The 25135-nt window shown below is 62.6% G+C and overlaps 2 protein-coding genes across 3 annotated transcripts; one reads left to right on the forward strand and one right to left on the reverse strand.

Moving 5' to 3' along the window:
• Positions 1 to 34: 34 nt before the first annotated feature.
• On the forward strand, positions 35 to 5957 carry YARS1 (tyrosyl-tRNA synthetase 1). Its single transcript, XM_051638051.1, has 14 exons — positions 35 to 91; positions 198 to 262; positions 422 to 568; positions 668 to 843; positions 1486 to 1615; positions 2337 to 2417; positions 2740 to 2832; positions 3007 to 3142; positions 3334 to 3419; positions 3833 to 3968; positions 4320 to 4414; positions 4549 to 4742; positions 4882 to 5023; positions 5246 to 5957. Exons 1-14 carry the CDS (start codon positions 76 to 78, stop codon positions 5354 to 5356), a joined length of 1608 nt encoding a protein of 535 aa, XP_051494011.1. The 5' UTR covers positions 35 to 75; the 3' UTR covers positions 5357 to 5957.
• A 175-nt stretch (positions 5958 to 6132) lies between these two features.
• Positions 6133 to 22536, reverse strand: KIAA1522 (KIAA1522 ortholog). Of its 2 annotated transcripts, none has more exons than XM_051638048.1 (7): positions 22449 to 22536; positions 12512 to 12667; positions 12257 to 12312; positions 10954 to 11071; positions 10475 to 10591; positions 7465 to 10356; positions 6133 to 6974 (listed from the first exon to the last, which is right to left on the reverse strand). In XM_051638048.1, the coding sequence occupies exons 1-7, from the start codon at positions 22534 to 22536 to the stop codon at positions 6952 to 6954; spliced, it is 3450 nt and encodes a 1149-aa protein (XP_051494008.1). In that variant the 3' UTR covers positions 6133 to 6951. The 2 variants fall into 2 exon arrangements, with proteins under 2 accessions (XP_051494008.1, XP_051494009.1); XM_051638049.1 differs by lacking the exon at positions 22449 to 22536 and adding an exon at positions 14146 to 14224.
• Positions 22537 to 25135: the final 2599 nt, after the last annotated feature.

Raw genomic sequence — 25135 nt, forward strand, 5'->3', positions numbered from 1 at the left:
GGCAGGCCCCGCCCCTCCGCCGGCAGCTCGGCGCCCGGGCGGAGGAAGTGACGTCAGGCCCGGCGAGCGGGGCTGATGCAACCGGGGGCAGGTCTGGAGGGGCCGGGGGCTCCGGGGGGCTCCGGGGGGCTCCGGGGGGGTCCGGGGGGCTCCCGGGGGGGATGGGGCCTTTCGTAACGCTGTCTCCGTCCCCGCAGCCGCCGCCATGGAGCCCGCGCCCGACCCGCAGGAGAAATATCACCTGATCACCCGGAACCTGCAGGTGCTGAGGGGGAATCGGGGCCGGAGCAGGCCCTGGAGAGGGCCCGGATCAGCCTCTGGAGGCGGCGGGAGCCCCGGGGAGCTGCAGGGTGGGCGGGAGCCTGGGCACGGCTCGGCGCGTTGTCCTGCAGCCACGCCGGGGGTGCGTGTCTCTCCACAGGAGGTGCTGGGAGAGGACAAGCTCATGGCCATCCTGAAGGAGCGCGAGCTGAAGATCTACTGGGGCACTGCCACCACGGGCAAGCCACACGTGGCCTACTTCGTGCCCATGTCCAAGATCGCGGATTTCCTGAAGGCCGGGTGTGAGGTAGGAGGCCAGGCTGGGAGCCCGGCCCTGCGGGGCTTTGTCACCACACTGAGCTTCCCCGGACTCGTGTGGCACTGACTTTGTCCCCCTCCCCACCAGGTGACAATCCTCTTTGCTGACCTCCATGCTTACCTAGACAACATGAAGGCCCCCTGGGAGCTGCTGGAGCTGCGCACCCGCTACTATGAGAACGTGATCAAAGCCATGCTGGAGAGCATTGGGGTGCCCCTGGAGAAGCTGAAGTTTGTCCGGGGCACTGACTATCAGCTCAGCAGGTGAGTCCTGGGACACCTGGTCCTCCTGGGAAGGGAGAGTCTGACCTGGGGCTCTACTCTTCAAGAGAGTTCAGAAGAGCCAGGGAACTGCTGGAGAGAGTCCAGGGAGGGCACCAATGACTGGGGGATTGGAGCATCTCTCCTCTGAGGAAAGGCTGAGAGAGCTGGGACTGTTCAGCCTGGAGAGGAGAAGGCTGAGGGGAGACCTTATCAATGCCTACAAGTACCTCGGGGTGGGTGCAGGGAGGATGGAGCCAGACTCTGTCCCAGCGACAGGACGAGGGGCAACAGGGACAAGCTGGAACATGGGAAGTGCCATTGGAATATGAGGGAAAACTTCTTGACTGGGAGGGTGACAGAGCCCTGGGACAGGCTGCCCAGGGAGGGTGTGGAGATATTCCAAACCCTCCTGGGTGCAGTCCTGTGGAATGTGCTCCAGGGGCTCCTGCTTTAGCAGGGGAGCTGGACTGGCTGATCTCTAGAAGTCACTTCCAACTCTGACACTTCTGTGATTCTTCCTGAGCTTGCCCTGTTCCTGCTCCCAGGCACAGCCATTCCGGGAGCAAAACAAAGGTCTGGGCTCCTCTCCCAGCGTTGCTGGGCAGTGTCCCCCTCCCCAGTGCTGATGGTGCTGTCCCCCAGGGAGTACACCCTGGACGTGTACCGCCTGTCCTCCGTGGTGACCCAGCACGACGCCAAGAAGGCGGGAGCGGAGGTGGTGAAGCAGGTGGAGCATCCCTTGCTGAGTGGGCTGCTCTACCCAGGCCTGCAGGTGGGTCACGGCCAGGCACAGCCTCTCTGGTGGCCAGGGAGGTGCTGGGTGAAGTCAGGGCTACTGTGGGGAGGATTGTGTCCAGTTCTGGGCTCCCCAGTTCAAGGCTCCCCAGTTCAAGAGGGACAGGGGTTTACCTGGGAGAGTCCAGTAGAGGCTATGGGGATGGTCAAGGGACTTGAACATCTGACATAAGAGGACAGGCTGAGAGACCTGGGGCTGTTTAGTCTGGAGAGGAGAAGACTGAGGGGGGATCTTACTAATGTGCATAAATATCCAAAGTGTGGGTGGCAAGAAGGAGGGGCCAGTCTCTTTTCAGTGGTGCCCTGTGACAGGATGAGGGGCAAGGGACACAAACTGGAGCACAGGAAGTTCCACCTCAACATGAGGAAAAGCTTCTTGACTGTGAGGGTGACAGAGCCCTGGGACAGGCTGCCCAGAGAGGCTGGGGAGGCTCCTTCTCTTTCAAGACCTTTCTGGCTGTATTTCTGTGTGACCTGCCCCAGGTGATCCTGCTCTGGCAGGACTCTGATCTCCAGAGGTCCCTTCCAACCCCCACCATTCTGTGATTCTCTGACTCTATGAACCCACAGCAGAGCTCTCAGCTGAGGTGCTGGTTTGGAGGAGAGCAGCAGAGAAGCTCCCCTGGGCAGCACAGCCGTGTATGGGAAGGACAGGGGTGCTGGTGGACCTCCTCAAGGCTGTGTGTGTCTGTCTGCAGGCTCTGGATGAGGAGTACCTGAACGTGGATGCACAGTTTGGAGGAGTTGATCAGAGGAAGATATTCACCTTTGCAGAGAAGGTGAGGAGTGAGGGTGTTGGTGAGTCCCCTGGGATGCTGGTGTCTGGCTCAGGGCTCAAACAGTCACTAATCCATTGGGAGAAGCATGTCTGGGATTTTAGGTAGCACCACAGAGCTCTTTGCAGCTCCTGCTGCTGCTCTCGTGGTCCGTGTGCTGCCTCATGTCCTTGGCTGTGGCTCTCAGTGCCCTGTGAACCCACCATAGCTTTCTGGGTCCTGTTACTCTGGGTCCCCAAATTACCTGGAGCCAGGAGCAAACAGAGATCATGAGTTAAAGCTCAGAAGAGAACTGTCCATGACCTGCCTCCTTGTTTTTCCCCAGTACCTTCCTTCCCTGGGCTATGCCAAGCGTGTCCATTTGATGAACCCCATGGTTCCTGGTCTGACAGGCAGCAAAATGAGCTCGTCAGAAGAGGTTGGTCCCTGAAGGGTGGCTGTGGTGAGGGGTGCTGCTCAGGGTGGCTAATGGGTGGGGGTGGAGAGGCTGCACCCCAGGGGAAGGTGACTTCCCTATATTCACACTGGAGTCTAAGAAGTGAGTTGTCTCTTTTGGGCCAGAGTAAAGGGCTGTGGAAATCTCTTCCTGCAGGACTCAAAGATTGACCTTCTGGACCGTAAGGAGGATGTGAAGAAGAAGCTGAAGAAGGCTTTCTGTGAGCCAGGGAACGTGGAGAACAACGGGGTCCTCTCCTTCATCAAGCACGTCCTCTTTCCCCTCAAGTCAGGTGAGGGGCTCCCCACGCCTGGGCTGGACAGGAGCTGTCCCCCCTGCAAGAGGCTGTCCCCTGTGCCTCCTCCCCAACCCCTGCTGCTCCCCCTCAGCTCTTGGGTGCAGATGGATGGGTGTTTCATCTGGCTGAGCAGGGGCTGAGTCTTCACTGGGGTGAATTTGAGCTTTAAAATCTTTTGATCACAGAGTTTGTGGTTCTGCGAGAAGAAAAGTGGGGAGGAAACAAAACCTACACAGCCTATGAGGCCCTGGAGAAGGACTTTGCTGAGCAGGTGAGTGCTGGGAGGAACTGAAGCCTCTCCCTGAGGCTCCTGAGAGCAATCTGGGGGGCTCTGAGCAGCAGTGGGAGGTGGAAATCCATCCTGGGAAGAGGCCTGGAGCAGAGCATGGCCCGGTGGCTGTAGTGTGGTGGGTGAGAGGATGGGTGAAGGTGTGGGGTCACCAACTGTCCTGGTACAGGACAGAACCACATCAACCACATCCTGGGACAGAGCAGCAGCAGTTTAACTGTGCTCAGCTGTTCCCAGCTGAGACTGCAAGGAACAGCATCCAGAGAGGGATTCCTCATCTCCCTGCCCTGGTGGTCTCCAGTTCTCTGCTTTGGCCTTGGATCAGTGCCTGGAACTCTGCAGCTCCCTGCCTGAGAGGGGATGGTGCAGGAACCCTCTTGTGTGTCACGATACAGGTCGTGCATCCTGGGGACCTGAAGAACTCAGTGGAAGTGGCCCTGAACAAACTGCTTGACCCCATCAGAGACAAGTTCAACAGCCCAGAACTGAGGAAGTTGACCAACGCAGCGTATCCCAGCCCAGCCAAAGCCAGTAAGGAGGTGCTGGGAGCTGGGGGGAGTGGGGTCCTGGCCATGCAGGGACAAGTGGGAGCTGGTCCCTCCAAGGACTGAGGTCAGAGAGAAGTTCTAAAGCTTCAGGCTCAGGAGAAGCCCTGAGGAGTGTTAGGGAGGGTGAGGAAAGCAACAGCAGGGCTGGTGTCCTGGAGAGGAGGATGCCAGTGTGCTTCTCTGCTGCTTAAGAGGAGGGGCTGTGGTACAGAGGCAGGCAGGGAATAATTCTGTGGGCTTCAGGGCCAGCTTTGGGGGTCCCAGTGTGCTCCCCAGGACCTGCCAGCCCCTCGGGTTTGTGCTGAGTGATGAGACTGTTCCCTTTGCACTGCAGAGCCTGCAGAGAAGAGCACCAAGAACTCAGAACCGGAGAACTTGGATCCATCCCGGTTGGACATCCGCGTTGGCAAAGTGATCAGTGTGGAAAAGGTACAGGCACCATGAGGAGAGGGGAGTGACCTTCCCACCTGGTGACGTGGGCACTCGGTGTGTGTGGGGGGGAGGGTCTGCCACCTTCTTCTTTTCTCCCCTCCCCTGCTCCTCACCCTGCTCCTGCTTGGCAGCACCCGGACGCTGACAGCCTGTATGTGGAGAAGATTGACGTGGGGGAGCCCGAGCTCCGCACCGTGGTCAGTGGCCTGGTGCAGTTTGTCCCCAGGGAGCAGCTGCAGGACAGGCTGGTGGTGCTGCTGTGCAACCTCAAGCCCCAGAAGATGAGGGGTGTGGAGTCGCAGGGCATGGTGCTCTGTGCCTCCAGGTGAGGGAGGGGACAGCGGGGCCGGACCCCTCCAGGGCTGCATCTGGACCTCCCCCTCTCCTGCCCCAGAGCCCGTTGGTGCTGAGGGGGGGGTGGGTGTGACTCTGGGTGACTCTGCTTCCTCCCCTCTCCCCTGCAGCCTGGGGGAGCCGCGGCAGGTGGAGCCCCTGGACCCCCCAGCCGGGTGCTGCGCCGGGGAGCGCGTCTACGTGGAGGGCTACGAGGGGGGGCAGCCCGACGAGGAGCTCAAGCCGAAGAAGAAGGTGTTTGAGAAGCTGCAGGTGAGGGGATGGGCCACAGCCTGGAGCAGCTGGGGCTCCACTCATCAACTGGGGCCACCTAGATGCTGCTGTCCCCACCTCAGGGGGACCTCAAAGGAGCTATTTGCTTCTCAGTTCCCCTTTTTACTGCTCCCTGCTGGGGAGGACAGACCTCCCCACCAGCTCAGCAACACTCTGCTGGCAGTCCCAGCCTGACCCTGCCTCCCCTGCTCTGCTCCCCAGGCTGACTTCCATGTCTCCGAGGACTGTGTTGCCCAGTGGAAGCAGAAGAACTTCCTGACCAAGCTGGGGACAATCTCTTGTAGAAGCCTGAAGGGAGGAACCATCAGCTAACCAGAGCCAGAGCCACGGCTCGTGCCTCCTGCCTGGTCCCCTCCACTGCCTCAGCCAGGCTCTCCTCTTCGGTCTCTGCCGTCTCCTCCTCAGTGCCCCAAGCCAGGGGCTCAGCCCTGGGGGCTCCAGGACTGAATTTACAGCCTCCCACTTGGAAGGCTGCCTCTGACCCACCCTGGGCCTGCTCCACCAGCCCCTGTGCCTCGGCTTTGGGCCAACTCTGGGTCCTGGCAGTGCCACCACACCTGAGGGACCTGTGTGACTTGTGCCTGTGGCTCCACGCTGGGGCCATTGGCTCCCTCCCAGTTGTGCCATGGACTGGACGCTCTGGTCCCAATTGGGATGGCATGTGAGGGCAGAAGGGGAAGGCTGCTTGCTCAAACCTGTGTTGCTGCTAAGAGAGCTGGGGGCAGCTGCCTGGCAGCTGGGCAGGCCCCGTCCCCTGCTCTGCCCAGGCACCCCCTGCTCAGGGCTGGGACAGCTGCTGGTGCTGCTCGGGGAGCCCAGGAACCACCAGCGGGTCCATCCTGAGCTCGTGGGAGGTGCTGGGGAACTCGGGAACCATCTCTCTGTCATAAACTCCAATAAAATGTCAAGCTGACTGAGCTCGGGTGTGCCCGTCTGTCTGGTGGGTGGTGGCAGAGCTGGCAGCCAGTCCTGCTCTGGTGTTTTGTCTCTTCCCACCCCGTGGCAAAGGAGAGGGGAAGCAGGGATGGGCAGTGGCCACATGTGGCAAAGCTGTGGCCATAACCCAGGAAGCACAGGAGGCAGCAAACTTCGGTCATCATTTTTACCAGCCAGGTACAGAGCTCTGAGCAGCTACTCGGCGGCAGAGGGTTGGTGGCTTTTGGTTTGGTTCTCTTGGTTCTTCTTTGTTTTGGTTCTGTTGGTTCTTCTTTGTTTTTTTTTTGTTACAATCAAAGAAATCAGAATGTGACCCGAGTTTACCGGATCAGAAATTGAGGCTCTACCCCCCCCCAGCTCGTGGGGGGCATCAGCTCGTGGGGGGCAGCCAGACTCCCCCCAACACTCCACCCTGTGGCCAGCACGGCTGCAGGCTGGCTGTGCTGGGCAAGCAATGGGTGCTGGCCAAGAGCCCCCTCTTGCCTTTCCAACATGGAATGAGGTCCTGGACCTTCCCAGCCAGCACCACGGCCTGTCCTGCTGCTCTTGCCTTGGCTGAAGCCTTCCCATTCCCTCATCCAAAGTGCTTCGATTCCTGGCGGGCCCGGCTGGCTGGGAGCAGGGCAGCTCCACCTGCAGTAGCTCCAGCAGCTCCAGCCCCCACATTCCTCTCCACACCTGCCAACCAAGTGTCAGCCCAGCAGGAAGAAGGTGCCAGGTCTGGGCCTAGAGTCCAGGTTAAAAAAAAAAAGAAAAAAAAAAAAAAAAAGGAAAAAAATAAAGCTGTAGTACTTAGGAAAGTGAAACCAACACCATTTTTGCATAAATATATCATCAAGGCCGTGGAGGCTAAGGCTGTTTGCTTCCTGTATTAAGTTAGTTGCCAGTTCCACACTCATCCGTTGACCTGCCCAGGTCCCTGAGAGATTTGGGTTCCCATCGGCGGGGGCACCGTCCTGCAGCTGCGTCCGTCAGGCCGTCTCTCCCCGTCCGTCTGCAAAGAGCAAAGAGCCCGTCAGCCCCCCGGAGCCTCCCACAGCCCTGCCCCACGGGCAGGCACTCCCAGTGCAGCCCACGAGCCCGTAGCTCAGGAATTGTACAGCTCAGGAATTGTACAGCTCAGGAATTGTATCGCTCAGGAGCCCATAGCTTGGTAATAACACAGCTCAGGAACCCATAGCTCAGGAACTGCACAGCTCAGGAGCCTGTAGCTTGGGAATTGCACAGCTCAGGCGCCCATAGCTTGGGAATTCCATAAGTCAGAAGCCCATAGCTCAGGAATTCCATAGCTCAGGAACTGCACAGCTCAGGAGCCTGGAGCTTGGGAATTGCATAGCTCAGGAGCCCACAGCTCAGAAGCCCATAGCTCGGGAATTCCATAGCTCAAGAGCCCATAGCTTGGGAACTGCACAGCTCAGGAGCACAAGCCCCTCCAGCAACAACATCCCCCCCGAAGTTTTGAACCAGGCCCCCTTCCCTTGTACCTTGTGCCGGGAGGCTCTGAGCCGGCGGCTCCGCGGCGCTCCCGCCCTGTGTCCCCGAGGCCACCGTTCCCGCCGGCTCGCTCCTAGTCCTGCTCTCGTCCGCCGGCACCGCCTTGGCCTTCCCATCCGGCACGGGGCAGCTCAGCGCCTCTGGTCCCGGCGTCTTTGGGCTCAGGGGGGAAGGAGCTGGTCCTGGGCCAAGCGAAGGCTTCTTGGCTACTGGCGGGGGGACCCTGCCGGGTTTTCGGTGGGCTTGTGCCTTGCCAGGGCCCTGCTGGGCAGCAGGCGGGGCTGCCGAGCGCTGCCCCGAGATATTCATCAGCTCGGCCACCAAGTTCCTCTTCAGGTCAGCCTGTGCCTCGGGGGATGAGGGCGTCTCGATCACCAGCTTCTTGGAGCTCTTGGAGAAGATGAAGCTGGCAGTGGAGGCCGGTGACTTCTGCCTGGGGGAGAGCTGGCCGTCCCCAGGGGGTCCCTCAGGGCCGGGCAGAGCCGCTCTGCTGCCCGGAGGCTTCTCCGTGGCCTCGCTGGAGGACAAGGCGGCTGCCTTGAGGTGCACGGCGTGGAGGAGCTGGTTGGAAGGCACCGTGTCTTTGGCAGGAGGGGGCTGCCGCGTGGACGTGGCCCGGCGGACGGGCTTCTGGGGCGTGGGCCTCTCCTCGGCCCCGGCGGGCGGCTCCACGCTGACGGAGCGCAGCCGCACCATCTGCAGCAGCGAGGGCGTGACGATGGGCAGGCTGGCGTCCTCCTTGGCCACCGGGCCGCTCTTGCTCCGCGACACCGGCTCCTTCTTGGCGTCTGCCCGCGGGCCGTTGGCCGCCTTCTTAAGGCTGATTTGGGGAGGCAGAGCCGGAGCCGAGGGTGGGGGAAGAGGCGGCGGCGGGGGCACAGCAGCCTTGGGAGGAGGCTCGGCGGGGGAAGGCGGCCGTGGTGCCCCAGCCGGAGGGTCTGGCTGCTGGCTGCACGAGGAGGTGGCAGCTGAGGAGGAGGAAGACGCAGCCTCCGGCGCTGCTTTCTGCCCAGGCAACGGAGCCGGTGTGGCGTCGGGGGGCAGGCTGGAGAAATAAGCTTCATCTGGAGGGGGGAAGTCTGCCATGGACAGGTCGTGCTCCTCTGGAGCTGGCGGGGGTGGCGGGGGCCAGGCAGTGTCAGCAGGGGCCTTGTTGGTGGCCTGGGGGCTCCCCTCTGCCTTCTTCACCGGCGGGGGAGGCGGCTGGTAGGCAGGTGGTGGTGATGGTGGTGGAGACTTGCCGCTGGGCTTGGCTGGGGGCTCCTGGCCGGCAGTGCTGGGCACTGGAGGGTCTGGTGAGGGCAGGAGGGGGCCGGCGGGGGCCACGGGCTGCTGGGGTTTAGTGGGTGGTGGGGAGAAGGGAGCGGGCACCTTGGGGTGCGGCGGGATGATGAACCGGTCCAAGCGGCTGGGCAGCGTCTCAGGGGGAGCCGGGTCTGAGGCCGAGGAGGAGATGGAGGTGAGGGAGGAGGACACAGAGAGGGCAGGTGACTGCAGGGAGCAGACGCGGTCCAGCTTCTGGGGCTGAGCCTTGCCCGGCGACACAGATGGGGGTCCCAGCCCCTTGGTGGGTAGCGTGGGAGTCCCACTCTGGCTGGAGTAGCCACTGGAGGGGGACATGGTGCGGTCAGACCCATCTGGGCAGCTCCACTTGGTCTGAGCCTGGGGCTCCCTCAGCACCACGGTCACCCCAGGGCTGCCCCGCGAGGCCTCGGGGGAGCTGGTGCCCACCAGGCTCTCAGAGCGGAGGCTGCTGGTTTCACTCAGCGACGACGGGGAGAAGACCTCATCCTCAGCCGTGGGGCTGAAGGGCTCGGGGCGCGGGGACCAGGGCGTGCTGCTCTCCCGCTGGGTCCTCCGGTCGGGTTTGGGGGGCAACCCCAGCACCTTGGGCTCCCCCTCAGCTTTCTGGTGCAGCGAGTAGGTCCTGCGAGGGGGCGCCGGGGGCTTCTTCATCTTCCTGAGGGAGACGCTGCGGGCAGAGGAGCGCTCGCTGGCCAGGCTGCCTGTGTCCGAGCCCTCGGCCTGGCTGCTCGTGCTGTAGGCGGGGGATGCCCGGCCGCTGCTGCCCCCCACGGCCCGGAGCCCGGGGGCTGCAGGCACAGGGCTGGTGGTGGGCTTGGAGCAGGAGCTGGTGAAGCTGGCAGAGCTGTAGATGCTGACTTGGTCGGTGTCAGAGCGAGGGGCAGCATCGGCCTGACTGCGCGGCCCTGCCTCGGGCTGCCGGCGGTCGGAGCCGCCCTGGGAGGAGATGGTGGAGCTGTTGGAGACAATGGTCTCTGTGGACTGTGAGTGGCTCCAGTTGTCGCTGGAGGAGGAGGGCTCGCGGCTGCGGGCGCTGCACTCCGAGAAGCGGGCGAGGGAGCGCACCGAGGCCGGGCTGGAGGACACCAGGCTGCAGCGGCTCAGCGTCCGCACGCTGCTCCGCGTCAGGGCCACCACGTCCACCATGGGGGGCAGGATGGCGTTGGGGATGATCTTGGACATGTAGGTGCCCTGGGGCGAGATGGACATGACCGGGCTCAGCAGCTCCGGAGGGCTGGCGTTGGTGGTCATGCCCGGCACAGCCAGTGACTTCGGCCTCACCATCGGTGACAGCTTGGCCGCTGTCTTCCTCCCCAGCAATGTGTCGTCGTAGTAAACCCGGTCGATGTGCTTCTGCAAGGCCACGTCTTCCTGCTCCAGGGCTCCCAGGCAGACACGGGCACCCCCGGGCACAGCCAGAGGCTGCAGCTTCCCGTCGATGGTGGGGATGCGGACGGCGTTGCCGGAGACCTGCCTGCCGTTCAGCAAGGGCTGGGGTGCCTGGCTGCCCCCGCGCCCCGCCTGCCCTCGCCCATCAGCTTCAGGGTGTCCCTTGGCTTCCCGGCTGTTCCTGAGGCCTGTGAGCAGGGAGAGACAAACCCAGCATGACCCCAAGGCAGACACACCAAGCCAAGCCAAACAGAGCCTGGGCAATGAGACCAGACCCTAAAAATCCCCCTTGCCCTCCATGCTTACCCAGCTCCTTCTGGACATGCTGGGGGATGCCCAGCACCGTTGTCCTCCTCTCCTTCCTCTTTTTGCCAGCCCTCTCTGAGGATTTGGAAAAGGAATCATGCGGTCGGAAGGTGGAACCTGTGAGAGGCATGAAGGGGTGTCCAGTCAGCATGAAGGGGTCCTGGGCATCCCCAATGTCCCCTCCACTGCCAGAGATGCTCCAGAACAAGCTCAGGCACTCGGCACAGCCTGGAGAGGCACCAGCAGCTGCCAAACAGCCACACAGTCTGAGCAGGGAGGAGATGCTGTCTGTCCGTCTGCCCCCCTCGCCCAGCCCCAACCCTCTGACTCAGCCTGAGTTGCTCTCTTCTCTCCAAGGGCCCCCAAATCCCTGCTCCAGATCGTGGCCACGCCAACACCGAGCCCAGCTTTCCTGCCATGCACCCCAGCTCCCCTCACACCCCCTTGGCTCGTGTCCCCCCAGTCCCCCAGCCGGGTACCTTTCCGCTGGATCATCTCAGAGCGGATGGAGAGGGCGTCCTCAGAGGTGCTATCCGTGGCACAGGAGGCTGCCCGGCTCCGGAAGGACACGCTGTCATCCTCCAAGGATGTGCAGGACTGCGTGGGCAGAGAGTGGGCTCAGGTGGACCCTGGGCTGTGGGGACAGAGCTGCCCTGGCCCCCACCAGGCCCCTTCTCCACCGCAAACCGACTCCGCAGCCGAGCGCTGCCGAGACAAAAGCTTCTCCGAGGGCCAAAGGCTGAGTCAGCCCCGCCGGCATCCAGAGTCCTCCCACCAGGAGCAGGGCTGGGAGCAGCCCCAGGGACCCCCCGCGGCCTCGCAGCCCCCCGGAGAGCAGGCAAACCAGGGTCCAGCCTGCCAGAGGGGCACCTGAGGGTACTGCTGGCCTCGCCACCATGCCAAGCCAAAAATGGCCCCGTGGCTGAGCTCAGCCCTGCTGCACCCCAGAGCCTGGGGCTGGAGGGCTGCCATGGCTGGGAGAGGGGTGTGGAGCTGGGGAAGGGGGGGACAGGGACAGGCAGGCAGTGACACAGCCACACTTGGGGACCCACAGCACACTCATGGCCCCCCTGGGCACGGCCGGCAGCACAGCTTTTGGTGTCCCCCCCATCCCTCCAAAGCGTCTCTTGGACGTCAGGATGAGACACACCAGCATGAACACCCACCAAACCCTCCACCTGCTCCCCTGTAGCTCTGCACGCCCTGCCCCCCTGCTCCCCAGGGGTTAAGGGGGCTGAGAGCCAGCGGGAGGCAGCGGCTTGAGCAAACATGGGCAGTGAGGGGCTGGCAGCGGGGTCAGAGCCCTGGGAAGAGGCAAAGCTCAACTCAGCCAAGGGAGTGGGAGTTTCTCCACGTCAGCAGCTGGGGAGTGGCCCAGCCACAGGGCTGGATATGGCCGATGGTCCCCACCACGCTGCCCGGTCACCCCACCTCACTTGGGACTGCCAGGGGACACCAGTGGGGTGGGAGAAGGGGGACAGAGGGATGCAAGGACCATAGGGATCCCCAGGCAGAGCCACACAAGGCAGAGTAGGATAAGCAAAGGCTGAGGACAGGGACAGCAGCTCATTGTGGGGCAAAGCGCACAACACCAAGGGACGCACTGGCCCTTCTGCCCCACAAACCCCCCAGCCATGGTCCTGCAGCCTTGGCTGGTTCTCTGTCTGCCCCAGCCCCCAGACACCATCCTGCAGGGGTACAGAGAGGCCGCCCTACGTCCCCTCACCCCCAGGGCACCCTAAGAATCTGGCAGGTCAAATCCAGCTCCTCGGCACGGCTCACCTGGAGGCTGCTGGTGTCCCCGTGGTCCCAGGCACTTTTGGTCTGCTTCTGCTTCTCTGCGGAGGGAAGGCAGGGGGTAAATCCCTCAGAGGGAGCTGGGGCAGCCACCAGCCAGCACAGTGGCTGCCGAATCCAGCTGCCAGCCCCGGCGATGGACTCCGGTCAGCCCCACCGCGCCGCCCACGCAGCCCTGCCAGCCAGGAGCTGGGGCTGGCCAGCTGTCCCCAGGCCACCCCCAGGGCTGGGGACACCTACCCTGGTGCTGCAGGGATTTCAGTCCCTGCTGAGCCTGGTTGTGCAGCTCCTCCAGGTGCGGGGGCCGTGTGCTGGGGAAGAAGACGTTGTCGGGGCATTCCTCGCCCGCCGTGTACTGCACGCTCAGCCGCTTCTCTGCCTCGCCCTTGGCAGCGCCTGTGGAGACAGAGGGGTCAGCTTGGCCGGGGGCGGACACAGTTGTGTTCCCACCCATGTACCCCCCACCCCCGGGTTGCAGCCCCAGTGAGCCAGGCGATGACAGCCGGCCTGGGATGACGTTATCCCACTCATCTCCGAACCAGGCGCTGGAAATGCTGTGTGAGGAGTCATCTCCCCGGCGGTCGATACGCCGGAGTCAGGCTGTCTCTGCCATGGAGCTGCAGGGCTTTTCTCCCTGCTGGGCAGAGCAGAGCTGGGGCAGGCGCTGCCCTCCTCCCCAGCACCTTCCTGAGGAGCAAATGAGGCAGCGGGTCGTGTGGGGCCGTGGGCAGCTGAGCAGAGAAGGGGCAGCATGAGGGGATTAAAGGAAGATGAAAAAACAGCGACTCCCTTTCAAAGGGCTGCATCATGCCCAGGTGTGGCAGAGTACCCTGAGAGCAGAAACTCATGCCCAGGCTGGAAGCTGCACAGATGAGGGAAACTGAGGCACAGCTTGGTGCTGAAAAGCCAGGGGCCCCTCTGAGCCTCCAGGGTGCTGGAGACCCCATATGCTGTGCCAGAGGGGCCCTCCATGCCCCATCTCACAGCCCCCTCCCTGCAAAACCATCACCAGCACCCTGGGGAACACGATTGGTTCCCAGACCTTGCTGGGGGCTGCACTTGGCATCACCCAGCCGTGGCACAGCCCTGCCTGCTCCTGCCTGCACGCTGCTGCCAAGCCCCAAACTCTTCCTACCCGGAAAAAAAACAACCAAACAAACAACACAACAACATAAAATAACAACTTCAGGCTGAGGAGGGGAAGGGCGAGCGCAGGAAACCAGCGAGGCTGGTGGCAGCACCCCAGGCACACGGGCACCTGCTGCTCAGCATCGCTGGCACTACAAGCCATCCCCTGTCCCCCCGTGCCCCCCGTCCCTGCCCCGCCAGGCAGCGAGGTGGCCGCGCTCCGGCTCCAGCACACAAAGAAGGCCCCGAACAATGGAGCCGGCCCGCCCTGCCGCGGCCATGCCGCCTCCCCGGGCTCTGCCGCCGCCCCGGGCTCTGCCGCCTCCCCGGGCTCTGCCGCCGCCCCGGGCTCTGCCTCCACCCGCGGCACCGCCAGCGGGCACCGGGGCACGGCCAGGCCCGGAGAGCAGGTGACAGCGCAGGGGACCCCAGTGCTGGCACGAGGTCCCTGCAGAGGACACACACAGAACCCCCCCCCCCCCCCCCACCATCGTGCTCCCCTTCGCCTATTCTCCCCGTTTCACCCCCCCCCCCCACCCGGCACGCTCGGAGCTGCCTTCTGGCCAGAGGAGAGCGGTGATTTATTCCATTAACTTCCCGGCGGACAAGGCCAGGGCCGGGGTGACCTTCCCTGCCCTCCCCGGGGGTGGCAGCCCCCCCCCCCATGCCCACTGCGGGTGGGCGAGATCCCGGCGGGGGTCCTGGAGGGGAAGGGGTTGTGTAAGGACAAGGCGCTGCTCACTCACCCTTCTTCTTGAAGAAAGCCAGAAACGAGGAGAGGTTCCTGCCCATGAAAACCACCATGGTGGCCGGGGAGAGGGTCCGGTCCCCCGCAGGAGAGGGGTCTTCACCGACCCCCGCACAGGCTCTGCCTATTGTGCCGTGGCGGGTCTGGCGGGGCCGTGTGCCGGCGAGGCGGATGCCGGCAGCCCCCAGCCCCCTCTCCCCGGCAGCCCCCAGCCCCCTCTCCCCGTCCTCATCCACACGGAGGGAGGATGCTCGGCCGGCTGAAGAGGCTCGGGTGCAGCCGCCTGCGCGCAGGGAGAAGCCCGACCCTGGGGACGGCTGCAGGGTGGCAGGAGGGGACAGCCCCAGCTGCGCCCACCGCGCGTCTCGGTCACGGGAGGAGGAGAGAGGGGGCCCCTCCTCTGGCTCCCCGCTGGCCCCCAGCCCTCCCACCTCCTCCCACGCACGCCACGGCCGGCAGGATCCATTCTGCCAGGCTTAGGTCTGGGATTTCCACAACTCCCCTGCTCTTGCAGCCCTGGGGCCCCCCCAGGTTCCTCCTTGCCTGCTCCCTGCTGGGCACAACATCCCTGCGAACCAGTTGCTGACTTCCACAACACTGCGGCCAGCTGGGAGGAACTGGGAGGCTTTCCCTCCAGCAAGCACTGGCCCTTGGGATCCGGCACAGCACAGCTGATGGTGCTGCTCCTCCCCATCCTTGTCTGTCCCTGGTGAGCCCCCAGGACCTGGCACCCACCGTGTGTCCCCCAGCCCTACCAGGGAAAGCCACACTCCAGGCATGGCTCAGCCTGCAGCAGGAGGACACAAACCACCACCGGGCAAAGGGCATTTGTCCTCAGGGAGGGGGCATCCAGCACAGCTACGTCACGGTCACGAGAGCCGGCAGCTGGGGAAGAAGGAGGTCTTGGACCAGTCTAACCAGTAGCTCCAGCTGCTGGCACTGAGGCACATGAAGGCAAGGGCAGCAATGCCAATGGTCAGGCACCAGCCAGGGTGGTGGGTGCTGGGGAGCCCTGTGCCCTCGGGCAGGCAGCAGGCAGCTCCTGTAGCTCCAGGTGCCCAGTGCCTCGGGGAGCTCCATCCTTCCAGGCATTTCGCCCCGAAAGGTGACAAGTTTCCAGTGTTTACCCAGCAGGCAGAGCCGTCCTAGTGCCAGTCAAGAGCCAACGTGTCAAATCCTCCTTCCCTTGCCCTGCCAGCTCCCCACAGGCTTTCCTGCACCAGGACAGCAGTTTGGCTGCAGATGGAGCAGCGTTACCCAAAGCAGAGACCCAGACACTGAACATGCAGCTAAAGGGACAGCGTGACCTTCTCAAGGACACCCCTGTGTCCCCAAGCCTGGCAGCTCCAGGCTTAGGGAGCATTTCTCCCCCTGCATCTCCTACACACCCATAACAGCAAATGCAAGTGGCACGTTGCAGCCCCTGCTATGCCCAGCCCAGCACCCTGCCTGAGCGCGGGCAGGATCGGCCCCGCTGCCCACACGCTCACCCAGAAGGTGCCGGTGGCTACGGGCAGACGCTGCCCAGCTCTTTTCACAGCACAAGGGGAAAAGGGACATAATTAAAGGGCTGAGGATGCACAAAGCAGGCAGACACGTGCTGTGCTGAGCGCTGCCCTCTCCGCTCTGGGCAGCCCGTCACGAGGCCCAGCAAGGACCATGGCTGGCAAACATGGGTGAGAGTGACACCAGGTCACTCCGGGATAGCATATCCAGCTCCGTCTGCATGGATGGGGCTGCACCCAGGAACTCCTGGCACAGCACTGGCAGCTCTGCAAGCCCCTGGGGACAAAGGGGGACAGTCCCCCCAGTGCTGCCAGTCCAGGGCCCAGCTGAGTTCCAGCCCCACGGGCAACACACACAGAAGCTGCTGCCTGGAGCTGTGAGGACATTTCCAGGTCCCTATGTGTGCCCCATCATCCATGGGGATCCAAAGAGCCTTGAGACTGTCCCTTGTTGAGAAAGACACGTGTCCCTCTCCTGAGTGTGACACCCCTGTGGCTCAGGGCAGGAGGAGCTCAGCATCACTGGCTCCAGCACCCACAGGATAATCCAGGCGGGACATGGCGGCTGCCACCCAGGCAGGGCAGGATGGGTGCCCAGCTGTGGAGCAGCCTTATGCCAAGGGCTGACACCAGGGAGGTGGGTGGTTTGTGAAGAGCTGCCTCTGCTTCCCCTCCCACTCCCTGTGACCTTCGCTACCACCTCCTCCTCGCCTGGACGGCCTCACCCTGTCTCTGTCAACAGACCGTGAAACCTGCTGCGAAGGAGACTGGAAAAGGGGAGTGGGAACTGGGAGGGAGAGAGGCCTGATCCTGTGGCAGATCCTGCAGATCTCTGTGGGCCAAGGAAGCTGCTGCAGCTGGTGCTGGTACCAACACGTCTGGTCAGAGCTGGCCTCCTGTCCCTCGCACATTCCTTGCGACATGCCCTGGATTGCCCCATTCCCTCCAGGCTGATCTGACACACGTGCCTGATCCGCACGAGTCAGCGGGATCCTCCTGGAGAAGGAGCCGGAGGCCTCTCAGGGCCGGGCGCTCTCTCAAGGATGGTCTCCTTGACTCAGAGCTGGCATCTGCTGCTACTGATGCCAGGGATGATCTGGAGGGAGTGAAGCATCCTCACAGCAGGGCAAAGGGGTAGGAAGGGGTAGGGAATCCCAGGGATCTTTCCTTCAGCTCTGCCTGCTCCTCTCTGTGCTGGCAGAGAGAGGCTGGAGGGCACCAGGGTGGGAACAGGATGAGCTGCACAAGGGAGAGACCAGAGCTGAGACCCCAAAGGAACAAGGGCCATATGGCCCTGAACCGATGAGGCTGCAAATAGGACATGGTGACAGCCCAGCTCCCTCCCAGGGCTGGCTTAGCCACGATGCTGCTCTTCACTCGGGAAGAGCCAGAGGAGGAAATCCTGGCTCCTGGCCCCCTCCTCACCAGGCCTCTGCCTCCTGCAAGCAGCAGGTTTGGCCAGACTGAGCTGCAAACATCCATCTCTACCTGCACAGCACTGCCCCGACTTGCCTTCTCCCTGCGCAGCGGCAGGTCCTGCGGCAGGGAACAGGCAGCAGCTCCTGCCTGCCCTTCCACCAGCACTGACTCACCAGAGAAAAATGGGGAGGAGGGGGGAGCTGGCAGGAGGGAGGGAAGGGGCTGCGAGGTCCCCAGGGAAGGAAGGGGAGGGAAATCTGCCTGTGTCTGTCCTCCTGCTCAGTAGGATGGAGACCTTGACTCCCTTCTCCAGGCAGTAGCTGTGGCACAGAAGGCAGCCAGAAGACCCCTGCCCCATGGGGCTGATGCTGTCTCATCACTTTGGGATCCTCCCAGGCACTGGCCAGTACCATCCACTTGTGCATCAAGGCTTGGGGACCACTCTGCTCCCCGTGCTGAAGAGGGGCACAGATGCCCACAGATGCCACTTTTAAACAGACAACACCATAAGCATCCCTAACACCGTAACATCATGCACCATGAACCCCAGCCCTGAGAGCCCCAGGGGGCCACCAACATGTGAACCCTGCCACAGCTGCAAGAGCCCTCGTGCTCTTCTCCAGCATCCAGCCTCTCTGCTCCAGCATCCAGCCCTTCTGCTCCCTCCAAGCTGGCCTCCCCCAGGGCAGCACAACCAACTGGTTCCCCCACCAGCACGATGGTGCAGGCAGCCCTGCTGGCATCTCCCTCTTTATGAGCCCAAGCACATCCACCTTTCCCCTGGGCTCATCACCTCTGCTCAAGCAGCTCCTGGCTGGGACCTGACACCTGCCTGTGCCACCCTGTCCTGCCCCTGCACCCCAACCTTCAGCTGGAGATGGGGGAGGGGGGCTGGAGCCCCACTTGGAGGCAACCAGCCTGGCCACCCTTGCTCCTCAAGTCCTTGTTGTCTCTGCACAGGATCCATGCTCTGGGACACGCTGTGGGACTGTGATCTTATCCAGGCAGGGTAAGAGCACAATAATATTTACCGTGGCTCTGGCCATGCAGCCCCCTGCTGCCAGCCCAGGGGCTGCACCCTGCCCTCAGCCTCACTTGGGAGCTGCTGCTTCGGCCAGCAAAACATCCCCAAAAAGCAAATAAACACAACCCGAGCGGCACTGCCAGCATGACTCTCAAACATGATCCCACGCAGAGGCAGAAATAAAAAGAACATCAAATGGGAAAACTAACTTGGATCGTTTTTCTTCCTCTAAATCACAGTGCAGGAAACTGGGCGAGCCAAGGGGCCGTGGCCAAGGAGCCAGTGCAGGGTGAAACCCCGCTCGGAGGAAAACTGTCACCCGGCCGGCTGCCTCCAGCCACGGCTGCTGCCAGGGCAGGAGCAGACCTGGTTGTGCAATGGGGCTGTGCCACAGCCACCTCAGGCCTGACCTGGCTGCTGCTCCACCAGCAGCCTGTGTGGTGACATGGAACACCTCCCGTTCCATCTGGCCTCACAGACCCCGAGCGAGGGTCTGGCAGCAGCCCATAGCGGAGGGCACCACGGAGGGCAGCAGGACAACCCCAGCCCCTGTTGCAACCCAGCGAGCCTCCATCCCACCACATCCCCACCCCATGCTTGTCCCCTCCCCAGAGAAGCCACCAAACAGGTTTGAAGGTAAATAACAGCTTTCCCCAGCCAGAAGCCGGATCCGGGCGGGAACGGCCCAGATGGGGAGCGCGGGGGCAGAGCCTGGAGAGCAACACGGGGCTGTGGTGACAACACCAGTGGCACGAACAGCCCGGGATGAGCTGCACCAAAGCCCACGCAGCACCAGGAGCTGCACCAAAGTCCACACCTTCCCTGGATGTCCTCTCCTCCACCTCCCATGCACTGTGCCACAGAGCTGGCACGTCCCCACGGCACGTGCCGTCATGCCTGGTGTGTTCGCAGGTACAGTGGGGGCTCTGGGAATGGCAGACATGCCTGTCACAGCAGGTCCTTGGCTCCGTGCAGGAGCAAATCCAGGAGACGGATTAGGGACAAGACCTTGCACGTTTTTCTGTGCATGGATCCACCATCCTGCTGGCAGCGTCCAACCCACCGATCTCCTGCTCAGGGGGTGGCAAGGAAGTGCTGAGGAGCTGCTGATCCTCCCGTGGGGATGGAGACGGACAGGATGATGTAGGATCAGGGGAGGAGATGGGAGAGGAGCTGTCAGACAGGGCTAGGGATGCCTTCGAAATGGCGAGGGGGGATAACCAGAAGCAGAACCTGATCCTGTCCCTGCCTTTCGGTGACGGGGCGCCTGCCAAGCAGGCACGGCCCGGCATGTCGGAGCCGAGCGCTGGATCCTACCCAGGACACCCGCAGATCACCTCCTCCCCTGCTCCGGCTCTGCTCCAGGAGCAGGAGGGGGCAGTGGGAAGGGCTGATCCCTCCCAGCCGGGGGCAGGATGCCGGCAGGCCGGGCTGGCGGTGCCCGGGAGAAAGCGCCTGTGTAAATCTCGGCGCGTCCCCCGCCGGGGCGGGCGCTGCCCTTATCTGCTCCCCCGGCTGTTTGCGGAGCCGGCCCAGTGTGGGGCTGGCACGGAGGAGAAAAGACGCCCGGAGCTGCTCAGCCCACCCCGGAGCTGCACGGCAAGAGTCCAGGCTGCCGAGGGGCCCCAGCACTGGCCCCCAGGCACCGGTGCTCGCTGCTGGGGACCCACACGGCCACAGGTTCCCCCTTCATCATTCACCCCCGCAACCTGCCCCGCTGCCCACCCACAGGGGTGCGGGGGTGCCAGCCCCTCGCTGGCTGCAGCTGCATCCCCACGGAATCCATAGGGAACAGCCTGGCCGGCCGCCACGTTCCTGCACCCTGACTCAGCAGGGCCCGGCGGGGCGTCCCGATAAAGAGGAGATAAGAGGCTTCTCTCCCTGGTGCTCAAGGACCTTCTCCAGCAGCTCCCACCGGAGATGAGCCCGTGGAGGAGAGAGAGGCAGGGGATGAAAGGCAGAGCAAGCCAGGCCCTGCTCCAGCACGGGGATGGGGACACAGGGGGGTTTGGTGCTGGGCAGGCCACATGGAGAGCAAGGCAATGGGGAGCAGGTTGCAGGCAGCTGCCTGCAGCAGGCAGGGCCATCCCAGCAGCCCTCAGCCATGCTCCCACAGCTCCCGGGGGAACCCATCCCTGGGGACCACTGCTCTGGTCCTTTGGGATCAAAAGGTGCCCAGGTCACCTCATCCAGGAGCACAACAGCAGCTGCCAGTGCCTGCCCAGCCCTGACCTGCTGGCAGTGGGCACAACAGGGCCAAACCAGCCCTGCCAGACAACCAGGGCTGGAGATGAGAACTGGGGGATACTGGTCCAAGTTGTCCATGATGTGCAATTAGCACCCAACCAAAATCCAGAAGCACACAGGGTGTCCCAGGGTCTGGGCAAGGGGTAGGGGCAAGCTGAGAGTGGTGGTGGGGCCTACCCAGCAGGGGCTGGAGCACCCTGCCCCCAGCACCCGGTGATCCCGGCTGCACCCTCCGAAATGCTGAAGCAACACAATGCAAATTCTTTTGCTTTGTGGCCGCCTCGCCGTTGCCATGGAGCTGCTGCAGAGAACAAACACAACTCGCCCCATGTTTTCTCAGCACCCTTCCACCCCACGGCCCTCGCCTGGCAGGATCTGCCCCAGCTCTCTTGCATGGTCCCACATCGCACCTATTTTGGGGTTTCCCAAATGGGAAGGGCGGGAAGTGGTGGTGGCACATCCCCCAGCAGCCCCATGCTCCTGGTGAAGGGACGGGCCAAGGGCACCCAAGCCTGAGGAGGGGATGGAGAGGAGATGGAAGTCTGGATGGGGATGGCACAAGGGGAGGGTAAGGACTGCACCAGGGATGTTCACAGGAGCCCCAAAACCTCCTCTCTTGGGGAGGTGGCTCAGCCTGTTGCTTGCAAAACAGTGTTTTGGGGTGGAGGTAAAGGGACATCCAGCAGAGCCACAGAGGAGAGCAGGAGCTCAGCTCAGCTCCAACACAGCCTGGGTGGTGGCACCAAGCCCTTCCTGCATGGGGACCATGAGAGGATCTTTGGACAAGAGGAGACTACAAGAGGATGACTTTGCTCAAGAGGAGACCACAGCCAGCAAGGAGAGGTGGATGGCAGAGAGCCCATGGCAAAGGAGGTGCCAGCCCTGCACGGCCTTGGGCAATTGGTGTAACTGCTCCTGCCTCAGTTTCCCCAGGCACTGAGCAGATGCTGCCAGAAAGGGCATTTCGGGACCATCTCCCATGTGCCCACGGGGGTCTCCCCATCCCAGCCCCCACCTCTCTCAGGCAGTTTCACTCCTTGTGGTCACCCCCCAGGCCTGTGAGGGGCTGACCCCAGACCCTGCTCAGCCTGTAGACAGCTCAGCTCACCGTGCCTGGGCAGCTGCTGACAGTAAAGACTGAGGGAAGTGGGGCTGCCAAGGGCAGGGGGAACAGAGGCTGGGGATCCTGGGGGGCTGGCAGGAGAAAACCACCTGGTTGCCACCCCCTAGATGCACTAACCCTGCTCCTACTACCCACAGAACCCTGTCCATGCACCCATCAAGTCTCTTCCTCAACTCAGGCTGGGCTGGGGACAGTTTAAAGGCAGGGGGATATCAGCAGTCCCAGGATGGGACCCTTAAGAGACCTTCCCTGCTCTCACAGCCCTGCAGGGAGCTCACCAGGACCCAGCACCCTGTGGGGCTGATAGTTCAATACATGCATCTAGGCCAGTGTGGGGCCCTCTTCCAGCTCCTTTTACCCCCCAGAAAACAATCCTCGTGTCCCCTGCCTTCTCCTGGGCTTTTCAGTTGCATCCAAGGAGCTGGAGCATATAGAAGTGGAGCAGTCAGTGCATGGACAGACAGGCACAGAGTGAGGTGGGCAAACTGTGCAGGAGGGAGGCAGCCAAGATCTCTCTGTAAACACCCCCAGACCCTCGGGGTGCAGCGAGGGAAACTGAAGCAAGGAACGGGAGAAGAGGCCAAGGAGGAACGTGATGCCGGCAGCCCCGGTCCCTGCTCTAACTGCTGGGACACCACGTAGAAAAACAAATCGGTAACTAATTCAGCAATGATCCCTTGTCCTGATAGCTCAGCGAGCCGACGGCTGGCCCGGCGTGTCGGCAACAGCCCCGCAGGCAGGCAGAGGTTCTGCCCCAGCTCCAACTGCTCCTGAATCCCCTCAAGCACGGGAGGGAGGGCAAAGCCACCAGCCACAACGACTCACGAGGATCCTGCCCCAGCCCCACACCGGGGAGGAACACAGGCAGCAAACTTTCCTCAGCGCAAACCCCGCCAAAAAAATAATAATAAATAAATAAATGAATAAAGGCACCGAGCCGGGACCCTCCGCAGCCCCTCCCCAGGCAGCTCCATCGTTCCTACCTGCCCCCGGCTTCCTGGCGCGGCCGAAGGGCCAGGAGGAGCCGGCCCTGCCGCCCGCCGGGCTCCGCTTGCGGTGCGCGTTGCCCATGCGGCCGCTCTCGCCCTCCACCGCGGGCGGGTGGAGGAGGCTGGGGGGCTACATGGCCGAGCCGAGGGGGCTCCGGCCTGGCCCGGGCGGCCACGGGAGGCGAGGGAACTCAGCCACCGGCTCCCATCGCCCCGGCGGAGCTCGGCTCTCGCAGGAGGCTGTGCCGGAGCCAATGGTACAAGCAGAGAGGAGGGGCCTGCCGGGATCATCCGTCGGATCCCACGGCACCCTCCCCAGCCCCAGCCCCTCCGACGGGGATGCGTGGGTGCTGCGGCAGGGCTGAGAGGGCAAAGGCAGACCGCTGCTCCCCAGATGTCCCCTCCCATGGGCACAGCGCTCCCCTCCCAGCCCCGCTCCCGCCTCCCCAGGGGTTTGCCACGCTCGGCTGAGCTGCCACCATTTCTGCCTGTCCCTCAGCACGGCTCCAACAGCCGAAGGCTGCCACCGCGCTTCTGGGTCTCGGGGGTCCCAGTCCCACGGGGACACCCCCAGCCAAGCCTGGCACGGCACGGCCCAGGCTGGAACGGGATTTCCACAGCTGGAGCGCAGCGCCCGAGGACGCGGGCCGGGTCCAACCGTTGCCCAACCTCAGGGCGAGCCCCCACACGCCCGCAGGAGGATGCACATTAACCCCCTGCCACCTTCTGCACAGTCACTCCTGTCTCCGGGTCAAGTCACCATCAGGCCAGCCACGAGGACACCTGCATCCACGTCGGCTGCCACCACCAGCACCTCCTTTCCATGCCCTCCCGGGTACACCCCGGGTTCTCCCCACTCCAGACCCTGCTCCAACTGGACAAGGTTTTGCAAACAGCAGGGGAAGGGCAGCTCGGTGCTGCTCCAACATCTGCCCACGCTGCACAAACAAGCCCTATCCCTGCCCATTCCGAAACACAGATGCCATCCCTGCCCCCTCCAGAGCCCAGCTTTCCCTCCGGATTTTTAATTAGAACATTAAACGCTGCGAGGGAGGGCAGGGAGGGGTCAGCCAGGCAGGCAGTGGGCAACTCCTGCTGGCAATGTTTATGTTCCTTAGGTGATTCATCACACACTGGGATAAATAGGAAGGAGGGTTTTGTGGGAAAGGCACAAAACCGGGGACGTAGTGGAAAAAAAAAAAAATATATAAAAATTTAAATCAACCTGCAGCTTTGTCCTGACCTCCCAAGGTGATCAGCAATAAATTAATCTTTGGACTTCAGTCTCCTTCTCTGCAATGGAAACAGTGATGGTGCAGTTTCTCACCACCTTGGTTTGCTGACCAAAAGACACGCTCGACAGGGCAGGGACCGTCCTGTGCCATGGGCAGTGCCTGGCACCAGGGTGGCTGTGCCCATGTCCCTGTGTGTCTGCTGCCCACTCTGCTCCGGGAGACATTCAGGGAATAGGGGATCGGGTGGGAAACTCTTCCCTTTTTCCCATCTCTGGCTGTACCCAGTTCAAGGCACAGCCTTTCTGTCTCAGGGCAGCTGGGTTTAAACAAGGTCGTGGTCACAAGTGCAACAGAATCACAGGTCTCTGCCCAGTCACTGGGGGAGATGGTTTTTGCCCTGGCTGCAGGAGTCGGGTCAGCTGGGGGCATCTCCAGCCCAGGGCTTCCTCCCACTGCCCAGCACCTCCTGGGCCTCCCTGAGACACATATCCCCCCACAGCAGCTCCAAACTGGGCTGCATGGAGCCCCCCGTGCTGCTCAGTTCCCCTCCTCAGCACAGGGGCTCCTCTGCAGCCACACAAACAGCTTCCCCAGCCAAAGCCCTTTTCTTTCTCTCCCTGCAAGAGGAGGAGAGGCTGGAGCCCACTGTGCTGCCCTACATACAGCCAGACACTTCCCCCTCTCTCCCAAAACAGACACCCTCCCTGCCAGCACCTGCCTAGGTGCCACTGCCTGCACTGAAGTGTCACCACCCACTGCCACAGCCCTGGGGGTGCCAAGGGGCCTCCAAGAGAGACCCAGCAAAGCCCACGTGTGCTATAAATACCAAGGGGTCTTGCAGCCACGTGGCAACCCATCTCCAGCTCCTCCTGGGCCCCATGTTTCCATCCTTGCTGTAGCTGGGGGGACAGAACCCCCCCAGTTTTATTCATTGATAGGACTCCAAGAATAGCAAGCAGCTGGGGGAGGGGAGGGGGGGGGAAGCTGCTCATGAGATACAGATCTTGTCATCAAGGCTTGTGACTGCTTCAAGCACATCTGATTGTCCCCAAGTCACATGCTCCCTCGGTCAGACCTCAGGGGGACCCCTCTGTGCTGCCTAGGGGGAAGGATCTATCCTTCCTGGTGTTTTTTTAAACCTGACCCCATCACCAAGCAAACCTGGAGCAGGAGCCGAGCTGCCTGAATGAGAAAGGAATTCAGCCCTTGTTCCCTTCACGGGGAAGTAGAGCTCAGCAAGGCAAAGGTAACACAAAAAAAGCCACTTGAGATCCCCAATCATTAACAGAAATACATAACCAGAAAGGTTTCCAATGATTTCCTGCTCAGGCTGGAGCCCAGGCTAGCTCTGCTGATGACACCTCCAGCCTGTAGAAGCAGAGGCAGCTCAGCTCTCTGCTCCATAGGGTATTTTTTTTATCCATACACGGTGGGAGCCACAAGGAC

The sequence above is a fragment of the Apus apus genome, chromosome 21 (assembly GCF_020740795.1).
Source record: "Apus apus isolate bApuApu2 chromosome 21, bApuApu2.pri.cur, whole genome shotgun sequence".
Classification (NCBI taxonomy): Eukaryota; Metazoa; Chordata; class Aves; order Apodiformes; family Apodidae; genus Apus; species Apus apus.